The following is a 20,296-nucleotide window of genomic DNA, read 5'->3' as shown; positions in this document are numbered from 1 at the left end:
GGGTGCACTTGTTTGGTATTAGATCATTAACCAGAAAAGATTGTAACAATTTCGACTAACTGCATTCTGACAAAAAAAATCCTTTAAATACTTTAGCTCATTCAATCACACAGCATTACGGCTCAGTTTTACCTGATTGATTTAATCCATTCATCTCTCTCTTCCCTCGACGGGGCAGATATCCTGTAAAACTGGTGGTTCCCTTCAACAACCCGTCCATCATTGTGTGTTTTGCAGGCTTTAATGGTATGACCTTTGCTGTTGGGACTATACAAGTCAAAGCAATTCTGTAACATCAAAGTAGGTTGGTCTGTGGTTAGTCTGTTTTTCTGTGCAAATATAACCTTCTTGCCTCATATACCTTTTTGTCATCAACGTCCTGGAGGTTACCATTGACCAGAAACTTAACTGGACCAGCTGTATAAATACTGCATCTACAAGGAGCACTTCAGAAGTTGGAACAGGCAGGTGGAGAGTAACCTCCTGACTGTCCAAAGCCTGTTCACCTTTCACAAGCCAGGAATATGATGGAATACTTTTCACGTGTCTAGAGGAATGCGACTGCAATAACACTGAATATGCACAACATCATCCCAGAGTAAGAACCCCAGCTAATGGGCACCCATTCACCAGTTGAAATATTCATTGACTTTATCCCTGGTGTATTGGTTTGTGCAAGCCATAAGATGCACTGAAGCAATACGCCGAACCCATGACTACAATCACCTAGAAGGACAAGTGTAACAGATGTTTGGGAACACCACCTGAATGTTTTCATTTCCAGTTTTGACTTGGAAATATATATTGCCATTCCTTCAGTATCGCTGATCAATATCCCAAGACTTTCTCCCTAAATGCACCATTGAATTATGGGTTGCCAACTCTCATAGGTTTGTAATCAAAATGTAAGTTTGCATTCAAAAAAATGTGTACCATTTTAAAAGTCATTTTCTGTGAAGAATTTTATTTGATATAAAAATCACAAGAGATGAGAATGCAAAAAAGGCCATTTGATTGGACATGGGTGAGGAGTGGTTCAGGGGTTAGCACTGCTGCCTCACAGCACCAGGGACCTGGGTTTGATTCCAGCCTCAGTCAACTGTGTGGAGTTTGCACATTCTCCCCGTGTCTGTACTCAGCTTTCCTCCCACACTCCAATGATGTGCAGTTTAGGTGGAGTGGCCATTCAAAATACCCAAAGTGTTCAGAGCTGGGCAGGCTAGGTGGATTAGCCATGGGAAATGCAGGGTTACAGTGATAAGGTTAAGGGCTGCTGGGTCTAGATGCATACTCTTTGGAGGGTCGGTTCGGACTCGATGGACCAAATGGCCCCTTGCTGCACTGTAGGGATTTGAAGGACGTTAGTGAATCAGATGGGGTTTTCCCAATAATCAACAACAGTTTCATGGTCATCTTTAGCCTCTTAATTCCGGATTTTTCATTGAATTCAAATTTCACCATCTGCCACGGTGGAATTTGAACCTGGGTCCCCACAATATTACCTGGGTCTTTGGATTAATAGTTCAGTGATAATACCACTAGGCCATCATCTCCCTTTTCTTGCCTAAATGGCTCATTTTAACCTCCTCCTTTCCCATCTCTCTTATTTTTACAACTACAATTGCTCATAGGTGAAAGAAAACGTTTAAAGGGATATGGGCCAAATGCTGGCAAATGGGACTAGATTCATTTAGAGTATCCAGTCCGCGTGATGATTTGGACCAAAGGGTCTGTTTCCGTGCTGTACATCTATATGACTGTATGTAAAACATCTTGTGATATTTCCCCAGGCGACGCTACAGCAGGAAAAAAAAAATCACTGTAATCTTTGAAGTCTCAGGCAACTCCAGCCAGGTGTCATCTCCGGCCTACAAATGGGGCCTAGTCAGACGGAAAATCACCTGATCCCTTCTCAGCAAGCAACAAAACCTTGGTGCTGTTTTTAACTTTCTGTCAAGTCTCCAATGAAAGATTTCACTTCCTATTTTAAATATCTTGTAACCCCTTTAACTTAAAATATGAGATCTTTTATTTAAATTGCATACCAATTTTCTGGAGTCTTCAGACACTTTGACACATAAATTTTCCAAAGGAATAATACCGCGGGGTTCTTTATCCTGCCAAAACAGAACAGAGCAGTGCCTTTGTTGGAAATATCTTACTGGAAAATGTATATTTTGCTAGAACAAAATGTAGTCGTGCACCCAGAGGTGAGGACAGGTCCTCAAGTCTTGGCTAATACAATGCTACTTCTGCACATTCAGCACGAGTGAGAGCAATTCAAGATGTCTCACTTCCCAACTCTTAACAAACCTGCGAGCTGTTGTAAGAGATGCCCAGATCTTTGGATAGGTTTACTGCCAACCCTTCCTCGAACATTAGTCATCGAAGTGTACTCCTATTTAGTGGTGAAGGATTAACATACTAATAAATCATCAGAAGAGGTATATACTTGAGTAACAAAACTATTACCTTCCAGTAACAAAATATTACATGAGCTCAAGACTTGTTAACCACATTAGCACTGGGGAAGAGATATTGTTATCTCGCAGCAAAATTTTCTAATCAAACTGTTCAGGGATGTTATTGATGCATCACTGTAGCAGGTGGGAAAGGAACCCAAGTCTCCTGGCTCAGAGATAGGGGCACTACCATGCAAAACAAGGAGTTCCCCCTTTACCTCCTAAGAGAAAGTTTCTAATAGGTTTTATTACACACCTCTGTAACAGGTGGGCCTTGAACTCAGGTGTCCTGGCTCAGAGGTAGGGACACTACCACTGTACCACAAGAGATTTCTATCCCACCTCCCCTCCCCCCCCACCTTTGTTTCTTAAGAGAGATTTTTTAAGAGTTTTTTTGTGCACCCCGGGGGCAGGAGGACCTCCTGGTTCAGAGATACTGACACTACCATTTTATTTCCTATAGCTATTGTAATAGTCTATGTAATACAGCTGCAGATTGTAAAATTTATAATGTACAACAAACTGACTAACTCCTCCCGCGAGTAGGTAAAATATAAATAACAATATCTCAGTGGGTAGAACTATTCCTAAGCTTCTGGATAACCTAGAATGAAAATCACAGAATTGTTGCCAGTGCAGACAAAGATCAATAAGCCCATTACCAGTCTCAGATGAACTCTTTCTATAATAGAAAGTGAGTTTCTCATTGTGTTTTGGGTTGGGGGAGACGGGGGTGGGGGTGGGGGGAGGTGGTGGTGTGGAGGTTTGTGGAGCTGTAGTGGAATGAAAACATATTTGGATTTGGAATGTTCTCCCTTTTGAGGAGAATAGCATAATGATTGCGAGTATCACTGTTACGTTGTCAGTAACAAATCCGATAAAGCATTCAGATTATACCTTTATATGACTTGGGGAAGCAGTCTCAGTTCAACGTGGGAATGAACTATCCCCTCAATGGCTCCTCTGCTTCAATGTGATTGGTTGTGAGATCAGCAGGAGTTCAGTCTCTGGGTAATGGGCTGGGTTGGCCACATTCGTGGATTTGAATTCTTTGCTCCAGTTGTGGATCAAGTGACCTATTTTCCCTGACTCTGAAAGCTGGGATGGACCAAGGAGTGGCACATAAAGTTTAATTTAGGTACTAGCGAATTTTGAGAAGATTTGTAGCTCAGGTTAAGGTTTTGGATGTAGGTTTGCTCGCTGAGGTAGCATTTCGTCACCATACTAGGTAACATCTTCAGTGGGCCTCCAGGCGAAGCACTGCTGCTAATTTATGTGTTTGAATTTTTTTGGGTTGGTGATGTCATTTCCTGTTCTTTTTCTCAGGGGTGGTAGATGGGGTCTAACTTGACGTAGAGTTCTGGTTGGAATGCCATGCTTCGAGGAATTCTCGTGCATGTCTCTGTTTGGCTTGTCTTAGGATGGATGTGTTGTCCCAGTCGAATTGGTGAAGAAACATCTGGAAATGAACCTTCCAGCTCAGTGAGCAAACCTATATTAATTTAGATACGTGTGAGATGTTACATTTTGATAAAGCAAATCAGGGCAGGACTTATACACTTAATGGTAAGGTCCTGGGGCATGTTGTCAAACAGAGATCTTGGAGTGTTGGTTCATAGACCCTGAAAGTGGAGTTGCAGGTAGATGGCATAGTGAAGAAGACATTTGATATACTTGCCTTTGTTGGTCGGTGCATTGAGTATAGAAGTTGGGACATTCGTTAGGCAACTTTTAAAATACTGCATTCAATTCTGGTCTCCCTGCTATAGGGAATATGTTGTGAAACTTTAAATGGTTCAGAAAAGATTTAGAAGGATATTGTCAGGGTTGAAGGGTTTGAGCTACAGGGAGAGGGTAAATAGGCTGGGGCTATTTTCCTTGGAGCATCAGAGGCTGAGGGGTGACCTGAAAGAAGTTTATAAAATCATGAGGGGCATGGATAGGCTGCATAGTCCAAACCTAGAGGGCATAGGTATAGGGTGAGAGTAGAAAGATTTAAAAAGGTGGTTGAGGGCAACATTTTCATGCAGAGGGTGGTGTATGTATGAAACTAGCTGCTAGAGGAGGTAGTGGAGGCTGGTACAATTACAACATTTCAAAGGCTCTGGATGGGTATATGAATAGGAAGGGTTTAGAGGGATATGAGCCAGATGCTGGCAAATGGGACAAGATTAATTTAGGATATCTGGTTGGCGTGGATGAGTTTAACTGAAGGGTCTGTTTCTGTGCTGTATGACTCTGACTCTTAATGCAACGTGAAACTTTCTCTAACAGTGAGTGGTTGAAGTGAGCAGTTTTGATGCATTTAAGGGCAAGTATTTGGACACGTATTAGAAGGAGCAGGGAACGATTGTGATAATAAATTTAATTGAGGAAAGATGGAAAGGATTTCAACAGGAGCATAATCGATGGTATAAACTGGTGGGGCTGAATGGCCCGATTCTGTGCCTTACCTAACTTCACTTTACATGAATAAAACATGACTTACTGTCGTGTATTCGAAGTAATACAGGCAGTTGTCTGTCAGAATAAACCAACGACGTTTCCATGTCTTCACGCGGCCTCCTGTAATGACAGTGGGGCGGGGGGGGCATTGATGAGGGGCATCATACAGTAGATTATTTAGACTGCCCCCCGACCTCTGTGACACAACGTGAACAGATCACAGCCATATACAGGAAATATCGTAACTCCATCTCTGACCCCACTCATTCTGCCATTGAAACCTCAGAAACTGAACTTTTGTCAAGTGTACTGCTGTTTTAAACTAAAAGTAAACATCCCCAAACACTGTCCCCATTAAACACTCCGAGGACAGGGACAGCATGGAGTTAGATACAGAATAAAGCTCTCTCTACACTTTCCCCATCAAGGACAGGGACAGGATGGGCTTAGAGACATAGAAAGGCTCCCTCTACTCTTTTAAAATGAGAGTAAAGGTCTCTGCCTTTTTAAAATGAAAGTATTTTCTACACAGTCCCCATCAAACACTCCAAGGACAGGGACAGCTCATTCAACTCTTCTGTACTGGAAGTTAAGTTCTCTTGATACTGTCCCCATCAAATACTTCCAGGGCAGTGACTGCACAGGGTTAAGCATTTAGTGTCTATTCTTGCCCTGAAGAGCCTCTCCTCATCTGGAGACACATGAGATAGACAAAGCACATGATTACATTTGGTTTTCCCTAAACAGACAGCTGGCCCATCATCAGAGGCTAGATGCCAATCCACATCCAGGAGTGGCTAACTTGGAGTCTATCCCACTGTTTTACTGCCCTGCCTATGTAGGAGTGTTGGAAGGGTCTGTAGATTGACACACCCGTTAGGTTGTGTTATGAATGCACTTTCTGCATCCATCAAGTCCTGGAGTGGGACACACAACCAGCGCCTTCTGATTTAATGACAGAAGTTTTACCCACTGCACCACAAGACTTCCAGATAGTGGGTAATATATTTCACATCAATAGGGCTCCTGGACTCCCAGTGCAGAAGTCAAACTTATGTCATACCACCACTCCACCACACCCCATCCCTCTCACTGGATGCAATGGGCTGCCCCTCAGCCATTTAATAGCCCGAAGGGCATTAAGTTCAGAGCTGAACTTCCATTTCCCCATTGAGGGAACAAGTCTTTTCTCCAAAAGCTGTCAGCCAGTCAAATGACCAGCTGATCTCTGCTCCCATCAGTGCCATCAGAAGAGGTGGCCAGTACCGGAATTACAGTTGGCCCCAACACACATCGTTGTTGCATACAGATGGAAGGGCTACGTTGTGGAGGAGAAAGTGTGTGTGTGGGGGGAGGAGTCCAGGCGAGGAAGCAAGACAAGATTTGTAGGAATGGAGAGCTAGGTTGCAGAGCCCAGATTAACAGAGGAAACATGGGGAGGAGAGGGTTGAGAAATAGAGAGCCTGATAGACCAAGGTAGACCGTAAAGTGACGCATCTTTCACCCTTTCCCATCAATAGCCCAGGATCTGGAATCCACTGGGCTGCCTCCTCCTCCCTCTACAAGGGGACAAAATTTCGGAAGAGGCCCTTGAGTGACTATTTATGGTGCACAATTATCCCAGAGGTGGTGGGCAGGGGGAACCTGACACCTCTCCACCGCCCAGTTGTTTTGGGGGTCAGGAATGAGTAGGGAGGTGCTATCAAAGGCACTGGAAATGTCATTTGAATCCTATGCCTGAGTCCTCCACCTGCGCCCACTCCCCACATCCTGTGGAATAAGAAATGTTGCCCAGTGAGACCCCCACAAAAGATCACATACAACATGGCCCTGTGGCCATTTATCTATTACTCTGGTTGTATTTGGTCCATTATCCTTAAATGCTGTCAAAGTGCACAGGGATTATGTATCTTTCACTCACCCAGTTTCGAAAGCCATCCTTCCCTATCTGGGTTGAAAAATGTATGTGTTAAATCATTCCCATCATCCTCTGGGATTTTAAATGGCTCGTTCCGGATGCTCTCATACAAATTCTGTACGAAAATAATCAAAAGGTGGGACGAGGTGTTACTTGAAATTGTTGTAATCTGACAATACAATTTGATGCAAAGTTCCATCCAACTGACTTCAAAATCCCTGACATTGCAGGCTGAGTCCGTCAGGAAGGATGTATTGTCCTAGGGAAGACTGATGCAGCTTCACCAGATACTGGGGCTGAAAGAGTTAAGATATAGATCAGCCATGATTAAATCAAATAGCAGAACAAGCTGATGGGGCTGATGGTCTGCTCCTGTTCCTTGAGGGTAGACCTGGGGTTAGACTTGCACAGATCATTGTACATGGCAGGACAAGTGGAGGGGGCAGTTATTAAGGACACAATGACCTCAGCTTTATTAATAGGAGTACAGAGAACAAGAGTTAGATGGTGCTGTTGGACTTGTACAAGACACTTCTTATCAGGTAGTGTGACCAAGCACTAGATTAAGGCTCCAGTCTCTTTGGCGGCAGGGGTTCAAATCCCACCACTGCCAAACCCTCCTTTAGGGCAGCACGGTGGCTCAGTAGTTAGCACTGCTGCCTCATGGCACCAGGGACCCAGGATTTATTCCCACCTAGGGCGACTGTGTGGAGTTTGCACATTCTCCCTATCTCCCCTGCGTAGATTTCTGCTGGGTGCTCCAGTTTCCTCCCACAATCCAAAGAATTGCAGATTAAGTGAATTGGCCATGCTAAATTGCCCATAGTGTTAGGTGCATTAGTCAGGGATAAATATAGGGTAGGGGAATGGTTGTGGGTGGGTTATTCTTCGGAGGGTTGGTGTGGACTTGTTGGGCCAAATGGCCTGTTTCCATACTGTAGGGAATCTAATCCAATACCTGCTAGACTTCTGCTGGAGTATTGTGTCCAGTTGTGGGTGGCACATTATAGGAAAGATGTGAATGCGCTGGACAGAGCACAGAAGCGATTTACAAGACATGGTTCCAGCTATGAGGGTAGATTGATGAGGTTGAGACTGTACTCCTTGGAGAGAAGGCGGCTGAGGGATTTGATAGAGGTTTTCAAAATCACAAGCAAGCTGAATAGTGTCGGTAGAAAACAGCTGTTCCTACTCATAAAAGGAACAAGCGGAAGAGGACATAGATTTCAAGTGATGTGCAAAGAAGCAAGGGCAATGTGAGATAAGAATGTTTTCACACAACGAGTCGATGATTTATTACTCTCACGTGTACCGAGGTGTTATCTTATGTCTTTACAGGCAGATCATACTATACAAGTGCATTAGGCTAACAGAATAGAGTGCAGCTAAAGTCCAGAATGCACTGCCTGAAAATGTGATTGAGGCAGGTTCAATTGAGACATTCAAGAGGACTATTCCCCCCTCCCCCCATCCACTAGTGGGCCACAGATGTTTTGTTTTATTAACCCAACCTGTTGAGAGATGTTCTTACACACCTCTGGAGCAGATGGGACTTGAACCCAGTCCAGAGGTAGGGATACTACCACCGCGCTACAAGAGATCTTATAATTTTGAAAAATTATTTTGTTTAACCTATTTTTCAAGAGGGTATTAGATAATTAATGGGACAGAAACAACAGGCAGGAGTATGGGGAGAAAGCAGGGAGATTGGCACCGGGTAATGATGCTCATTTCAAGGGTGCAGTGCTAGTACAATGGGCTGAATGACCATCTTCTGACCCATCTTTGGGCAGCACGGTGGCTCAGTGGTTAGCACTGCTGCCTCACAGCACCAGGGTCCCAAGTTTGATTCCCGCCTCAGGCAACTGTCTGTGTGAAGTTTGCACATTCTCCCCGTGTCTGCGTGGGTTTCCCCTGGGTTTGCTCCAGTTTCCTCCCACAGTCCAAAGATGTGCAGGTCAGGTGAATTTGCCATGCTAAATTGCCTATAGTGTTGGGTGCATTAATCAGAGGGAAATGGGCCTGGGTGGTTTACTCTTTGGAGGGTCGGTGTGGATTGGTTGGGCCGAAGAGCCTGTTTCCACACTGTAGGGAATCTAATCATAACGCTTCTGTGTTACCCAACCTATTGTTCTTTCTTTAATTACACCCAGAAATGCCCTTACACACAACCGAATGTTTTACTCCCACATCATCAAATCCCCTTTTTTCTTCTCATCTATTACCCATCACCAGTAAAGTGCCGTGTTCTCCAACTGATGAATTTACACAACGCCCTTTAAGGGTAATAGACCATCAAAGGTGAGGGAGAGTTTGGGAGAGGGGGAGGGTCACCAAATCAATTTGGAGTTGGAAGCCCCCTGTTGTTTGTCAATGAACCAGGACCTTTGTCAGCTACAGGCAGTAAATGATGAGCAAATACCTACCCGGAGAAGATCCTGAGGAAGATCCCCTCCGTTGTTAATCCCACGGTTCATTGTTATAAACCTCTCCAGTGTTGGCTTGTCCTTAACATTGGGATTATGGAGACTTGTGTTCAACATGATTATGGCAAAGGACAACACGTAGCAGGTATCTGCAATGAAAGGTAAAAGGTTAGACCTTAGGATGCATCTGCAAATCCACACTCTGATCAAGTAATTCCAAGACAATAAGTAAATGAATGATAACTCCAACAAGTTTGTTTCCAACCAGAGGCTTGTTATAAATCCCAGGGCAATGTTCACTTGTTCTATTGAACGATGTTGTAAGAAAAACATAATTATATCTCAAAGAGTTAGCACAATCCTCTGAGCATAGAGTAATACAGCTCACAAACATGCCCTTCAGCCCACTATATTATGCTGACCAACAAACACCAAACTACACTAATCCCATTTACCTGCACTTCGTCCATAGCCAGCTATGCCCTAGCATTTTAACTGCTTTTCCAGAAGCTTCTTATATGTTGTGAGAGTACCTGCCCCTACTACCCTCTCAGGCAGTGTGTTCCATATTTCTACCACATTTGGGTAGGCATGGTGACTCAGTAGTTAGCACTGCATCCTCACAGCACCAGGGACCTGGGTTTAATTCCCCCCTTGGGTGACTGTGTAGCCACGAAACGACATGACCAGCTATCCCTAGTAGCCATACACTCAGATGACAAACAACATGAATTTGATTGGGACAACACCACTATTATAGGGCAGGCCCAGCAGAGAACAGCCAGGGAATTCCTAGAAGCATGGCACTCATCCACGAATTCTATCAACAGACACATCGACCTAGACCCTATATACCGGCCACTGCAACGGACAGCAACTGACAACCGGAAGCGGCAGATTCAAACCAGTATAAATGCCGGAGGAATCAGCACAGAAGCGCTTCACAGGAGGCTCCCAAGCACTGAAGATGTCACCTAGAAAGGGGACAAAACGTTTGCAAGAAAAACTCCCAGCTCGGCGAACAGAACCACAACAATGACTGTGTGGAGTTTGCACATTCTCCCCATGTCTGCGTGGGTTTCCTCCAGGTGCTCTGGTTTCCTCCCGCCGCCCAAAGATCTGCAGGTTAGGGTGGATTGGCCATGCTAAATTGTCCTGTAATGTCCAGTGATGTGCAGGCTAGGTGGATGAACCATGGGAAATGGAGGGGAACAGGGATAGGGGAAGGGGTGAGTCTGAGTGGGATGCTCTTCAGAAGATCAATGGCCTGCTACCACATTGTTGTGATTCTGTGTTAGAAATGTTTCCTCGGATCTTCTGTCAGCCACTTAATCCTCGCCTTCAACCTATTCCCTCTGGTCTCAAATATATCTCCCACTGGGAAGAGATTCTCATGGTTTATTCTGCCTACCCCTCATAATTTTGTATACCTCAAACCAGATTGCCTCCTTTACTCCAGGGTAAACAAGCCCAGTCTATCCTGTCTCTCCTCATGACTGGAAATTTCCATCCCAAGCCATATTCTGGTGAATCCCAACTGCACCCTCTCCAGTGCAATCAAGCATTTGGCCTCAGCACCATTCTGTGACCAATCATGGTGAAGACTGTTCCCTACCATGTCTCATTCTTCAGCCCAAAGGGAGAATAAACAGAGACCATGATAAAGCACTAACGTCTCTGGTCTAGTCACACAGAGGCCCAGACTAAATCCTAGCCATGACATTGAACATATCTAGGAGGTAACCTTGGTTGGGCTGACCATGACAATGAACACTGATTGACATAAAGCCTATCTGGTTCACCAGTGTCCCTTCAGGGAAGGTTATCCCTGCCCTTACCTAGTTTGGCACACTTATGACTCTAGATCTATTGCAATGCGACTGATGCTTAACTGCCCTCTGAAATGGCTGAGCAAACCACCCAGTTCAAGGACAATTAGGGATCAGCAACAAATAGTCTTGTAGGTGAGAGCAGGAGGTGGAAGAAGTTAAAGAGGTGCCCCCCTAGTCGATTGTGTCAGCTATGGCTCGGTGAGTAACACTGTTCTCTCTGAGTCGAGAAGGTTGTAGGTTCCAATCCCACTCCAAACTCCTTAAGCACAGAATCTTGGACTGATGCTCAAATGCTGAGGGAGGCCTGCACTATCATTGATTTTAGACACAATGTTAACCCACAGCTCCATTTGCCATCTCAGGTGGTAGTTAAAGATTGCAAGGCATTATTTCTCAAGCTCTCTCCGGTGTGCAGTCATCTCTCACTCAATACCTAACCAGATCTATTATCTGGCTATTATTACCTTGCTGTTACCAGAAGCTTCCTGTGCATTCTAACAGTGACCACATTTCAACAAGTACTCCATTGGTTCACAAGTGGTTTGGGATATTCTGGGACCATTGCTTTGCAATATAAATACAAACCTTTTTCTTTAAATTGCTTTGGTAGTGCCCAGGGTTAGTTGAGTTTATAGAGGATGGTGACAGAGTTAGTACTTGCTGGATAGTGTCACCTATGGCAACTGCGTGGAACTACCCTGGAGAGATTGTACTGAGGTCAGCTAGGTGGACCTCATAGAATATGAGTTCCCTTATAGGACCTGATTTACAGCCCCAATCAGGAAGCCCTGGCTGACAGATATAAACAGGAGTGTCTTCCCCCTCCAATTCTATTGTGATTTAGTCCCTGCCCTCCCCTTCACTGTTTGATCACACAGCATTGCCCTTTGATGTGAAGGGCATTGCTTGTCACTGGCCACTCCGGTGTTTCTTTGCTTCCTGGTGGTGAAAATCGAATAAAGATTGATACACCTGTTGTCTTTCACTGTGTCTCACACCTGCACACACACACACACACACACACACACACACGACATGGGTGCTGGGGAAAACATAAGCGCTACCGCAGTTAGACGGTATTATGGAGATAAGAAAAAAAATTCTAAAAACAGGAGTATCAGGGATTCCAAGAAAAGAAAAAGAGGCATTTCAGACATTCTGTTCACTCTGAGAGCTGGCTCTGAGGGAGCAGGACTAGAGTCAAGGGCTGTCTATATAAAAATAAAGGGTGAATTGGTGATGGGATACCGGCCTCAATGGAGTTATTTCAGAAAACATAAATAAACAGGAGTGTCAGGGCTTCTGCTCACTTTAGGAGTCGGCTATGTGCTAGTATGGACCATGGACATGTAAATAAAGGTGACTGGGTGACAGGATACTGGCCTTTGTGGAGTTATTTCATACACAGTTGACTTGGCAGGACTGAATGGGAAATGACAACTCAACAAAATTGAATGTTGAGAGGAAAGTGCCACTGAAAATTGTGACAATGGGTAGAAGGTTTACGAACAGGCGGCGTGAAAGTTTATGACAAATAATTTTCCCTGTAATGTTATTGGAAGCGTTAGTAAAGAGCTTGACCGTTTCCTACCTGTTGATTGAAAAACGTCTGGGTTGCAATGGCAGTACTGTGTTGCAAACGCCTCCATCATTCTGTCGATCTTCTGTGCTTCACCCGGCAACCGGAAGCTCCATAGAAACTGCCTGCAAGTTAGAGGAAGCATATAGTTTGGGAAAGCATTCAGGTAGAGACACACTGCATTTTTTTTTTGCACACTTCTGTTTTTTTTTATTTTTTTATTTTACCCCCAGCACCCATGGTGTGTGTGTGCAGATGTGAGACACAGTGAAAGACACAAAGCGTAACACACTGCACTATACTGGGGACAGAAGGGGAAAATAATTGGATATAACATCCTGTTCAAATGAGAGGTTGTGATTAGATTCCCTAATCTAATTTATTATTTTCTACAACATGGAAACAGACCCTTCAGCCCAAACCAACCCTCCGAAGAGTAATCTACCCATTCCCTATATACACCCCTGACTATGGGCAATTTAGCCTGACCCATTCACTTAACTTGCACATCTTTGTGATTGTGGGAGAAAACCCATGCAGACACGGGGAGAATGCATAAACTCCACACAGACAACTAAGGCAGGAATTGAACCTGGGACCCTGGTGCTGTGAGGCAGCAGTGCTAACCACTGTGCTAGCAAAGAAATTTTACAATTGTGGCCTGGATCTGAATGTAAGAATGAGGAATAGGCGGTTCAGCCCCTGAAGCCTGCTCTGTCTTTGATACGATTGCGGTTCATCTCATTTCTGCCTCAACTCCAGTTTCCTGCCTGCTCCCCATAACCCTTCAACCCGTCACTAAATAAAAATTAATTTATCTCCTCTTCAAGTTTATTCCGTATTCCGGGGGAGTGAATTCCACTGATTCATGACACTTTGAGAGGAATCATTTCTCATCATATTAAAAATAGAACAAAGAGCTGCAGTCGCTGAAGGTCTGGAATAAAAAGGTATCAATACGGAAAGAGAAATCTGTAATTATCTGGCTTTTCTTTATTCTTTCTGGAGGGTCAGTTTTGTTCACAAGGACAGCAGTTGCTGCTCATCCTTGAGCTGTGCAGCTTACACAGCTATTTCAGAGGATGGTTGCTACAGGTCTGGAGTCTCATGTAGGAGTTTGCACATTCTCCCCGTGTCTGCGTGGGTTTCCCCTGGGTGCTCCGGTTTCCTCCCACAGTCCAAAGATGTGCAGGTCAGGTGAATTGGCCATGCTAAATTGCCTGTAGTGTTAGGTGAAGGGGTAAGTGTAGGGGTATGGGTGGGTTGCGCTTTGACGGGTCAGTGTGGACTTGTTGGGCTGCCTCTACAGTGTAGGTAATCTAATCTAGGCCAGACCAGCTAAGGATGGCAGATTTCCTTCCTGTCACTGAACACTATATTTTGAGCTGGTGAAGAAAAGTCTCATTCCACCAAAGTGGATGATGAAGCAGGTTATCTCAAAGTACAAGAGAGATGCTTGATCAGGTGGGCCAAGGAGCGGCAGATGAAGTTTAACTTAGATAAATGTAAGGTGCTGCATTTTGGTAAGACTTATACACATAATGGTAAGGTCCTGGGGTATGTTTCCAAACAAAGAAACCTTGGGGTGCGGGTTCATAGTTCCTTGAAAGTGGAGTCACAGAAAAACAGCATTGCGAGAAAGTGGTGTTTGGTACTCTTGCCTTCACTGATCAGTACATTGAGTATAGAAGTTGGGAGATCATGTTATAATTGCACAAAACATGGGTAAGTCCCCTTTTGGAATTCTGCATTCAATTCTGGTCTCCCTGTTATAGGAAACTGTTAAATTAGAAAAGGATATTGCCAGGGTTGGAGGCTTTGAGCTACAGGGAGAGGCTGAGCAGGCTGGGGCTGTCTTCCCTGGAACGTCAGAGGTTGAAGGGTGACCTTATAGAGGTTTATAAAATCATGAGGGGTGTGGATAGGGTGAATAGTCAAGGTTTTTTACCAAGGGTAGGGGAGTCCAAAACTAGAGGGAGTAGGTTTACGGTAAGAGGGGAAAGATTTAAAAGGGACCTAAGGGGCAATTTTCACAGAGGTGTTGTGTGTTTCAACTGAGTTGCCAGAGGAAGTGGTGGAGGCTGGTACAAGTTCAAGGCATCTGGATGAATACATAAATAGGAAGGGTTTAAGAGGGATGTGGACCAAATGCTGGCAAATGGTACTAGATTAATCTAGGATATTTGGTCAGCATGAACAAATCGGACCGATGGATCTGTTTCTGTGCTGTTTGATTCTATTTTGTATGAAATTGTTAGTTCATTACATCATGATAGAACTTGAACTGGCAAATTACTAATTACATGGCATTGCCGTGCCCCATTATCTCCCCTGTAGTTACCTAACAGTTTCACACAAATATTGTCCCTTGCCACTGCCTGTTAGGAAGTGATAGGAATTGTCAGCTGCACTTTAATGAAACCTAGAGGAGAGTGGTAGGGAAATGGTTAGAAAGGGAATGAGGGTAGATAGGTAAAAATGAAAGAGGGGACCAGAAATTGAAGAGATTGGAGGTAGGATAAGCGGGAACAATTATGACAAAATGATGGTTTGGACGGTTTGTACAGGAAGTGACACCATGGAGGACCCTCCTGACTCTGAGATTCCTTACCTCAGTGCCTGCACAAGGTTGAGATCTGCAAACTCATGAAGCTCAACAAAACATTGTAGGGTCTTGATGTATGTTGCCTCTCTGAAGAAAGAAAAGCAGAAAATAAAACTAAAGCAGTGTTTCTTCAATTAAATTTATCAACTCTAGCTGGACACATTCCCAGAGATTTCTCTTGTTTCCCATCAACATCCCCACACACACTCTCACCTCCACTCCCTTATCTAACCCCACCCTCAACTGCACATCTAACCCCACATCCAGCCCCCCAACCTCAAATCTAACCCCATCCTCAATCCCACCCCATATCCCCCTCACCCCACCACTTTATCTAACCTCATTCTCACTCCCACCCTTACCCCATAAAAACCCCCACCCTCACTCCCACCTGCAACCCATATCCAACACCACTCTCACTCCTTCTCCCACCCCACCCTCACACGCACCACTACCCCATATCCACCACCATTTCCATATCCCACCCTGCTCTCACTCCCACCCCACCCATATCTATCCACACCTTTACTCCTATCCCCATTCCTATATCCACTCCCAATCTCATTGCCAGATCCAACCCCAACCTCATCCCCATATCCAACACCACTCCACCTCCAACCTCACTCCATGTGGTCATCACTACGTTGCTGTTTATGAAGGTCAGTGAAGAAACTGGCCGCTCCATTTTTTAAAAAAATATTATGACGTGGGGGTCAGTTTTGATCTGTTAACTGTGGCTGGTTTGTGATGCAGAGTGATGTCAATACGATTCCTGTATGGTCTGAGATAACTATGACAGATTTTCCCTCTCAATGTCTCCCTTTGCCTGATGAGCGGTGACACCACCAGTTGCCTCTCTCTCTTATGAGACAGACAGCAACCCTATGGTCTCGTAAGACTGTGACAACTTTACCTTTATTATAACTTGACACACGAGCGTATGCCATTGGCCTTAAGACTTGAGTTCATAAACCTTGCTTTTTAAATGCAAGTTAATTCTGTTTCTTCCACAAGTTTTTAGGGACACACATTTTACTATTAATTAATCCTACAACCTTTATTCGATATGGATCTCACCTCTCTCCAAGATAGTCTCCTATGGCTGTTTTATGCAGGCCTTCCCCCTTGTATAGGAACTTGGCAACATCTTCTTCCTTCGGAGATAACAATTTGTTCTCTACCAAATACTCTATACCCTAGGACAATGAGAAAATGAATTATTAGCACAGCTCCTGTTGGGTTATATCCCACAGTTAGTACAGAAGTATGCCTTTAAGAAACATTCTCGTATCACTAAATCATAACATGTGGCCTGAGCATATTAAGGTCTCAAACTCTCTCTTACCTCAGATCATTTGAAGCATGGCAGTCGACTGGAAGTATGCTGCTCTGTTGAAATCTAATAGCTTTATGTTAGCCCAGACACTTATGTGCCAGACGAATGTAGTACTTGTACATAATAGTTCACTAATGTCTGTTGGATTCTTCAATACCACAAAACCCATTTTCAGTTTCTTATGGTACAGGAGATAACCTAATCAGGAAAAATACTCTGCTGGGGACTAACTCTAACTAACTTTATATTAACACCTGTCTGAACCTACTGTGCTTTCACTCAGACACCCCAGAATTTGGAATGTTTTCAATAAAAATAAGATTGCATTTGAGTGAATCAAAAGTACCTGATATTAACAACTTTGTGTATTTACAAAATGCCTTTAACCTTGTAAATGTTTGACAGAAAGCCACATCAGGGATATTAAGATAGGTGAATGTGAGGTTCTAATTTGTTGTGGGGCTTGTAGGAGCTGAGAATAACAAAGGACAGATCGGGGGTTTAATGTTGTATGAAGATTTTCTTGTGGTGCAGTGGTAGTGTCCCAATCTCTGAGTCAGAAGTCATATTTGTTCCAGAGAGTGTGTCTCAATATCTGTGAACTCGTGTCCCTGGAACAGCGCTGAAATATATATCCAAAAAAAGATTCAAAATGCTATTCTAATTCTAGTGGGTTTTAAAATTGAGGTACTTTCCTCACTTTAGTTCTTCATTATTTATTTAAAAGGCCCGGTTGTCATGGACATCGCAAAACACCTTTTGCAAGTGTGACACCACGACATATAATTTCTGTGAAGAGGGCACTTGTAGTGCAGTGGTAATGTCCACATCTCTGAGCCAGGAGGCATGGGTTGAAGTCATGCTTGTTCCAGAGGTGTGTCATAAAATGTCTGAGCAAACTGACATGTAAATAATGTGACTCAATGGGTCATGACAGATAGAAAGGTTTTGGTCTAACTGGCACGTTGGTTATGTCACCGTGCTGCCCTATACAAGTCAAATATTGTGTAAATCAACTCAAGAGGACACCTTTCAAAGGGGCATAGTAATTAAAATAAAGCAAAACTTCAATGGAAAATTATTGAATTAAGATATAATTCCAGGGGCTTTTGATAGTGCAGTCCCAGAGTGGTCACCTGGAAACACAATGATCACTGGAGATGTTCATAGAAGAATTTTCTCCATTTTGTTGCCCACTTTTCTTTTTGATTTTGTTTAATTGACTCTCTCAGACTGTCAGTGAGGACGGCAATCTGATCATGATATTGTTAGCATCGTGAATGTAGAACAGACCAAATAAACCAGCTAACCTTTACCTGTCCATTGATTTCCTGAGTTCATACTTACAAAATAATAATTACCATCAAGCCTTCAAAGTTCTTTTTATCTCTATTTCGAAGACTTTAGCATTTGAGTGAGATATCAGTTAATCAGCTCTTCAGGTTGAGAATAGACTTTGGCATTTTTAATGTGCATCTTTGTTTCCTGTGGTTTTTCAGTGTTACTGCCCACACAACAAGCTGCACTCGACAACAGCGTTCGCTTCACCTTGCTCTCCCTCCAGCGAATTGTTTGCATCTCAACAAACAATGCAGTGTTTTGCTGCACGTTAATCTAACACAGCATCACACCACACTGTCTAGGTTAAGAATGGATCGCTAAGTTCAGGCCATTCCTATCTCAGCTCAGACCAGACAAAGCTGAAAGCATAACTGAGCCCACTGGACTGACCTTGGTTTGACCAAAGCGCACACATATCCCGTTCAAGTTGTTTGATGGAGGAGAGTTTTGTCTCTGTAAGACCTCCTCCAGCCCCACAACTTCTGAGGGCATTGTGTTCCTCCGAATGCAACTGGATGGGTATATGAACAGGAAGGACTCATATGAGCCAAGTGCTGGCAAATGGGACTAGATTAATTCAGGATATCTGGTCGGCTTGGACGAGTTACACCAAAGGGTCTGTTTCCGTGCTGTATGACTTTATGATTCTAAACCTCTCGCGCTTTCTCCACACCCTTCAACCCACCAAAGGGGGTGAGGCCATTAATCATCCTGACTCTAAACTCCGGAGCTAAATTTCCACCCCCCGCCAACTCCCTCCCTTCTTTCAACACTATGCTAAACCCCTTACCTCCCGAGTGAAGAGTTGGGCCACCTATCCTCAGAGCCCAGGACAGAGGCACTACATCAGGGCCCAAAACCAGAGGGCTTGCTGTGTTCTGGTTGGGGACAGGACCTCGTGGTACCTGGGTCAGGGAAGCAAGAGGACCAAGCTAGGAGCAGCACCGGGCCTGTCATTTGTTTCCACACCCCTGCTGTAAAGTCTTCTTTGGCTCAGTGTCAATTTTTGTCTACTTCTTGAGTTGGTTGGGGAGCAGTTCTACTACATTTAAGGGTGCTACATAAGGGCAACACGGTGACTCAGTGGTTAGCGCTGCTGTCTCCCAGGGATCCAGGTTTGATTCCAGCATCAGGGGACTGTCTGTATGGAGTGTGCATGCTCTCTCTGTGTCTGCGTGGGTTTCCCCTGGGTGCTCTGGTTCCCTCCCACAATCCAAAAGATGTGCAGGTTAGATGGATTGGCCTGTGGGAAATTGCCCATAGTGTTGGGGGGTGTACAGGGTAGGTGGGTTAGTCATGGTATAGATGCTACTGGAGGTTACAGGGATGGGGTAGATGCTCTTCAGAGGGTCAGTGCAGACATGATTGGCTGAATGGCCTCAATCTGCATTGTAGGGATTCTATGAAGTGTCCAAAGATTTTCTCTTTTTGGAGAAAACGGAAATCACACTTCTATGATGTGGTCCTGTCCCTTTCAGAGCAGGATATGGACTCCATTTTAATTCCTGGAGGTTCCAGAACAATACAGGAGAGCTGACAACCTCGTGTTGATCGGTGATCGTGTGACACAGTTGCCATGGGAATCCATGTTGCCATGGTGCCGTGCATGTTGCAGTTTAGAGCTATGGACAGTGCAGGCTCCAGCAATCGCTCCGTTCGAGGGCTGAGCAGTAATCCCACTTCCTCCTACTCTCACTGCCAGCTATTGGAGGGATTTGAAGATTGATACTGAACTTGATTGGAACACCACTCCCTTGGCTGTCAAAACCTGGAGTGGGACATGAATCCAGAATCTGCTGGCTCAGAGACAGGGGCATTGCCTGCTGGTACCACCAGTTTTCCAAACCCTGTTGGTTGGGACCATGAAGTAATCCAGAGCGATCATAAAAGAGAATGTGTCAAAGGACTGGAGGCTGCGCACAATTTTAGAAGCCACAGTTTATCACCTGATCTCCAAAGTGAAAATGAGTGAATCAATGATCATGAACCTTTGGTCCATGTTCTTGCAAAGCTGAGGGATGGTCAAGTTGAGAACTTGTGTTTGTTTTTTTGATAAAATTGTGAAATGCTGCCTATACAGAAGGAAGCCATTTTGCTCATTGTGTCAGCGCCAGCCCTCTGTAAGAGCTTACTTTTCTATTTTATTCATTTGTTGGGTGAGGGCATTACTGGCTACTCCAGCATTTACTGCCCATCCCAGAGGGCAGTTTCAGAGTGAGCCACTTTGTTGTGGGTCTGGAATCACATGGAGGCCAGACCAGATAAGGACAGCAGTTTCCCTCGGATACGTTAGAGAGATCTTTGAGAATGAGAGAAAATGTTACCAAAGAACAGTTAACCTCTCGAAACGGA

At 44.3% G+C, this 20,296-nt stretch overlaps 1 protein-coding gene across 4 annotated transcripts in view; it reads right to left on the bottom strand.

Annotated features, from left to right (window-relative positions):
* Positions 1-20,296, bottom strand: part of LOC132831528 (cytohesin-3-like) — a 75,070-nt gene that overhangs the window by 3,468 nt on the left and 51,306 nt on the right. For all 4 annotated transcript variants that reach the window (XM_060849728.1, XM_060849726.1, XM_060849727.1 and 1 more), the window contains exons 5-12: positions 16,345-16,463; positions 15,274-15,354; positions 12,675-12,787; positions 9,252-9,400; positions 6,829-6,940; positions 4,951-5,027; positions 2,046-2,117; positions 133-287 (exon numbers count right to left, since the gene is read on the bottom strand). In XM_060849728.1, the coding sequence (XP_060705711.1) occupies positions 133-287; positions 2,046-2,117; positions 4,951-5,027; positions 6,829-6,940; positions 9,252-9,400; positions 12,675-12,787; positions 15,274-15,354; positions 16,345-16,463 (878 nt within the window). The remainder of the gene's footprint in view (positions 1-132; positions 288-2,045; positions 2,118-4,950; positions 5,028-6,828; positions 6,941-9,251; positions 9,401-12,674; positions 12,788-15,273; positions 15,355-16,344; positions 16,464-20,296) is intronic.

The sequence above is a fragment of the Hemiscyllium ocellatum genome, chromosome 33 (genome assembly GCF_020745735.1).
Source record: "Hemiscyllium ocellatum isolate sHemOce1 chromosome 33, sHemOce1.pat.X.cur, whole genome shotgun sequence".
NCBI classification, from domain to species: Eukaryota; Metazoa; Chordata; class Chondrichthyes; order Orectolobiformes; family Hemiscylliidae; genus Hemiscyllium; species Hemiscyllium ocellatum.
This window is presented reverse-complemented; position numbering and strand designations above follow the sequence as displayed.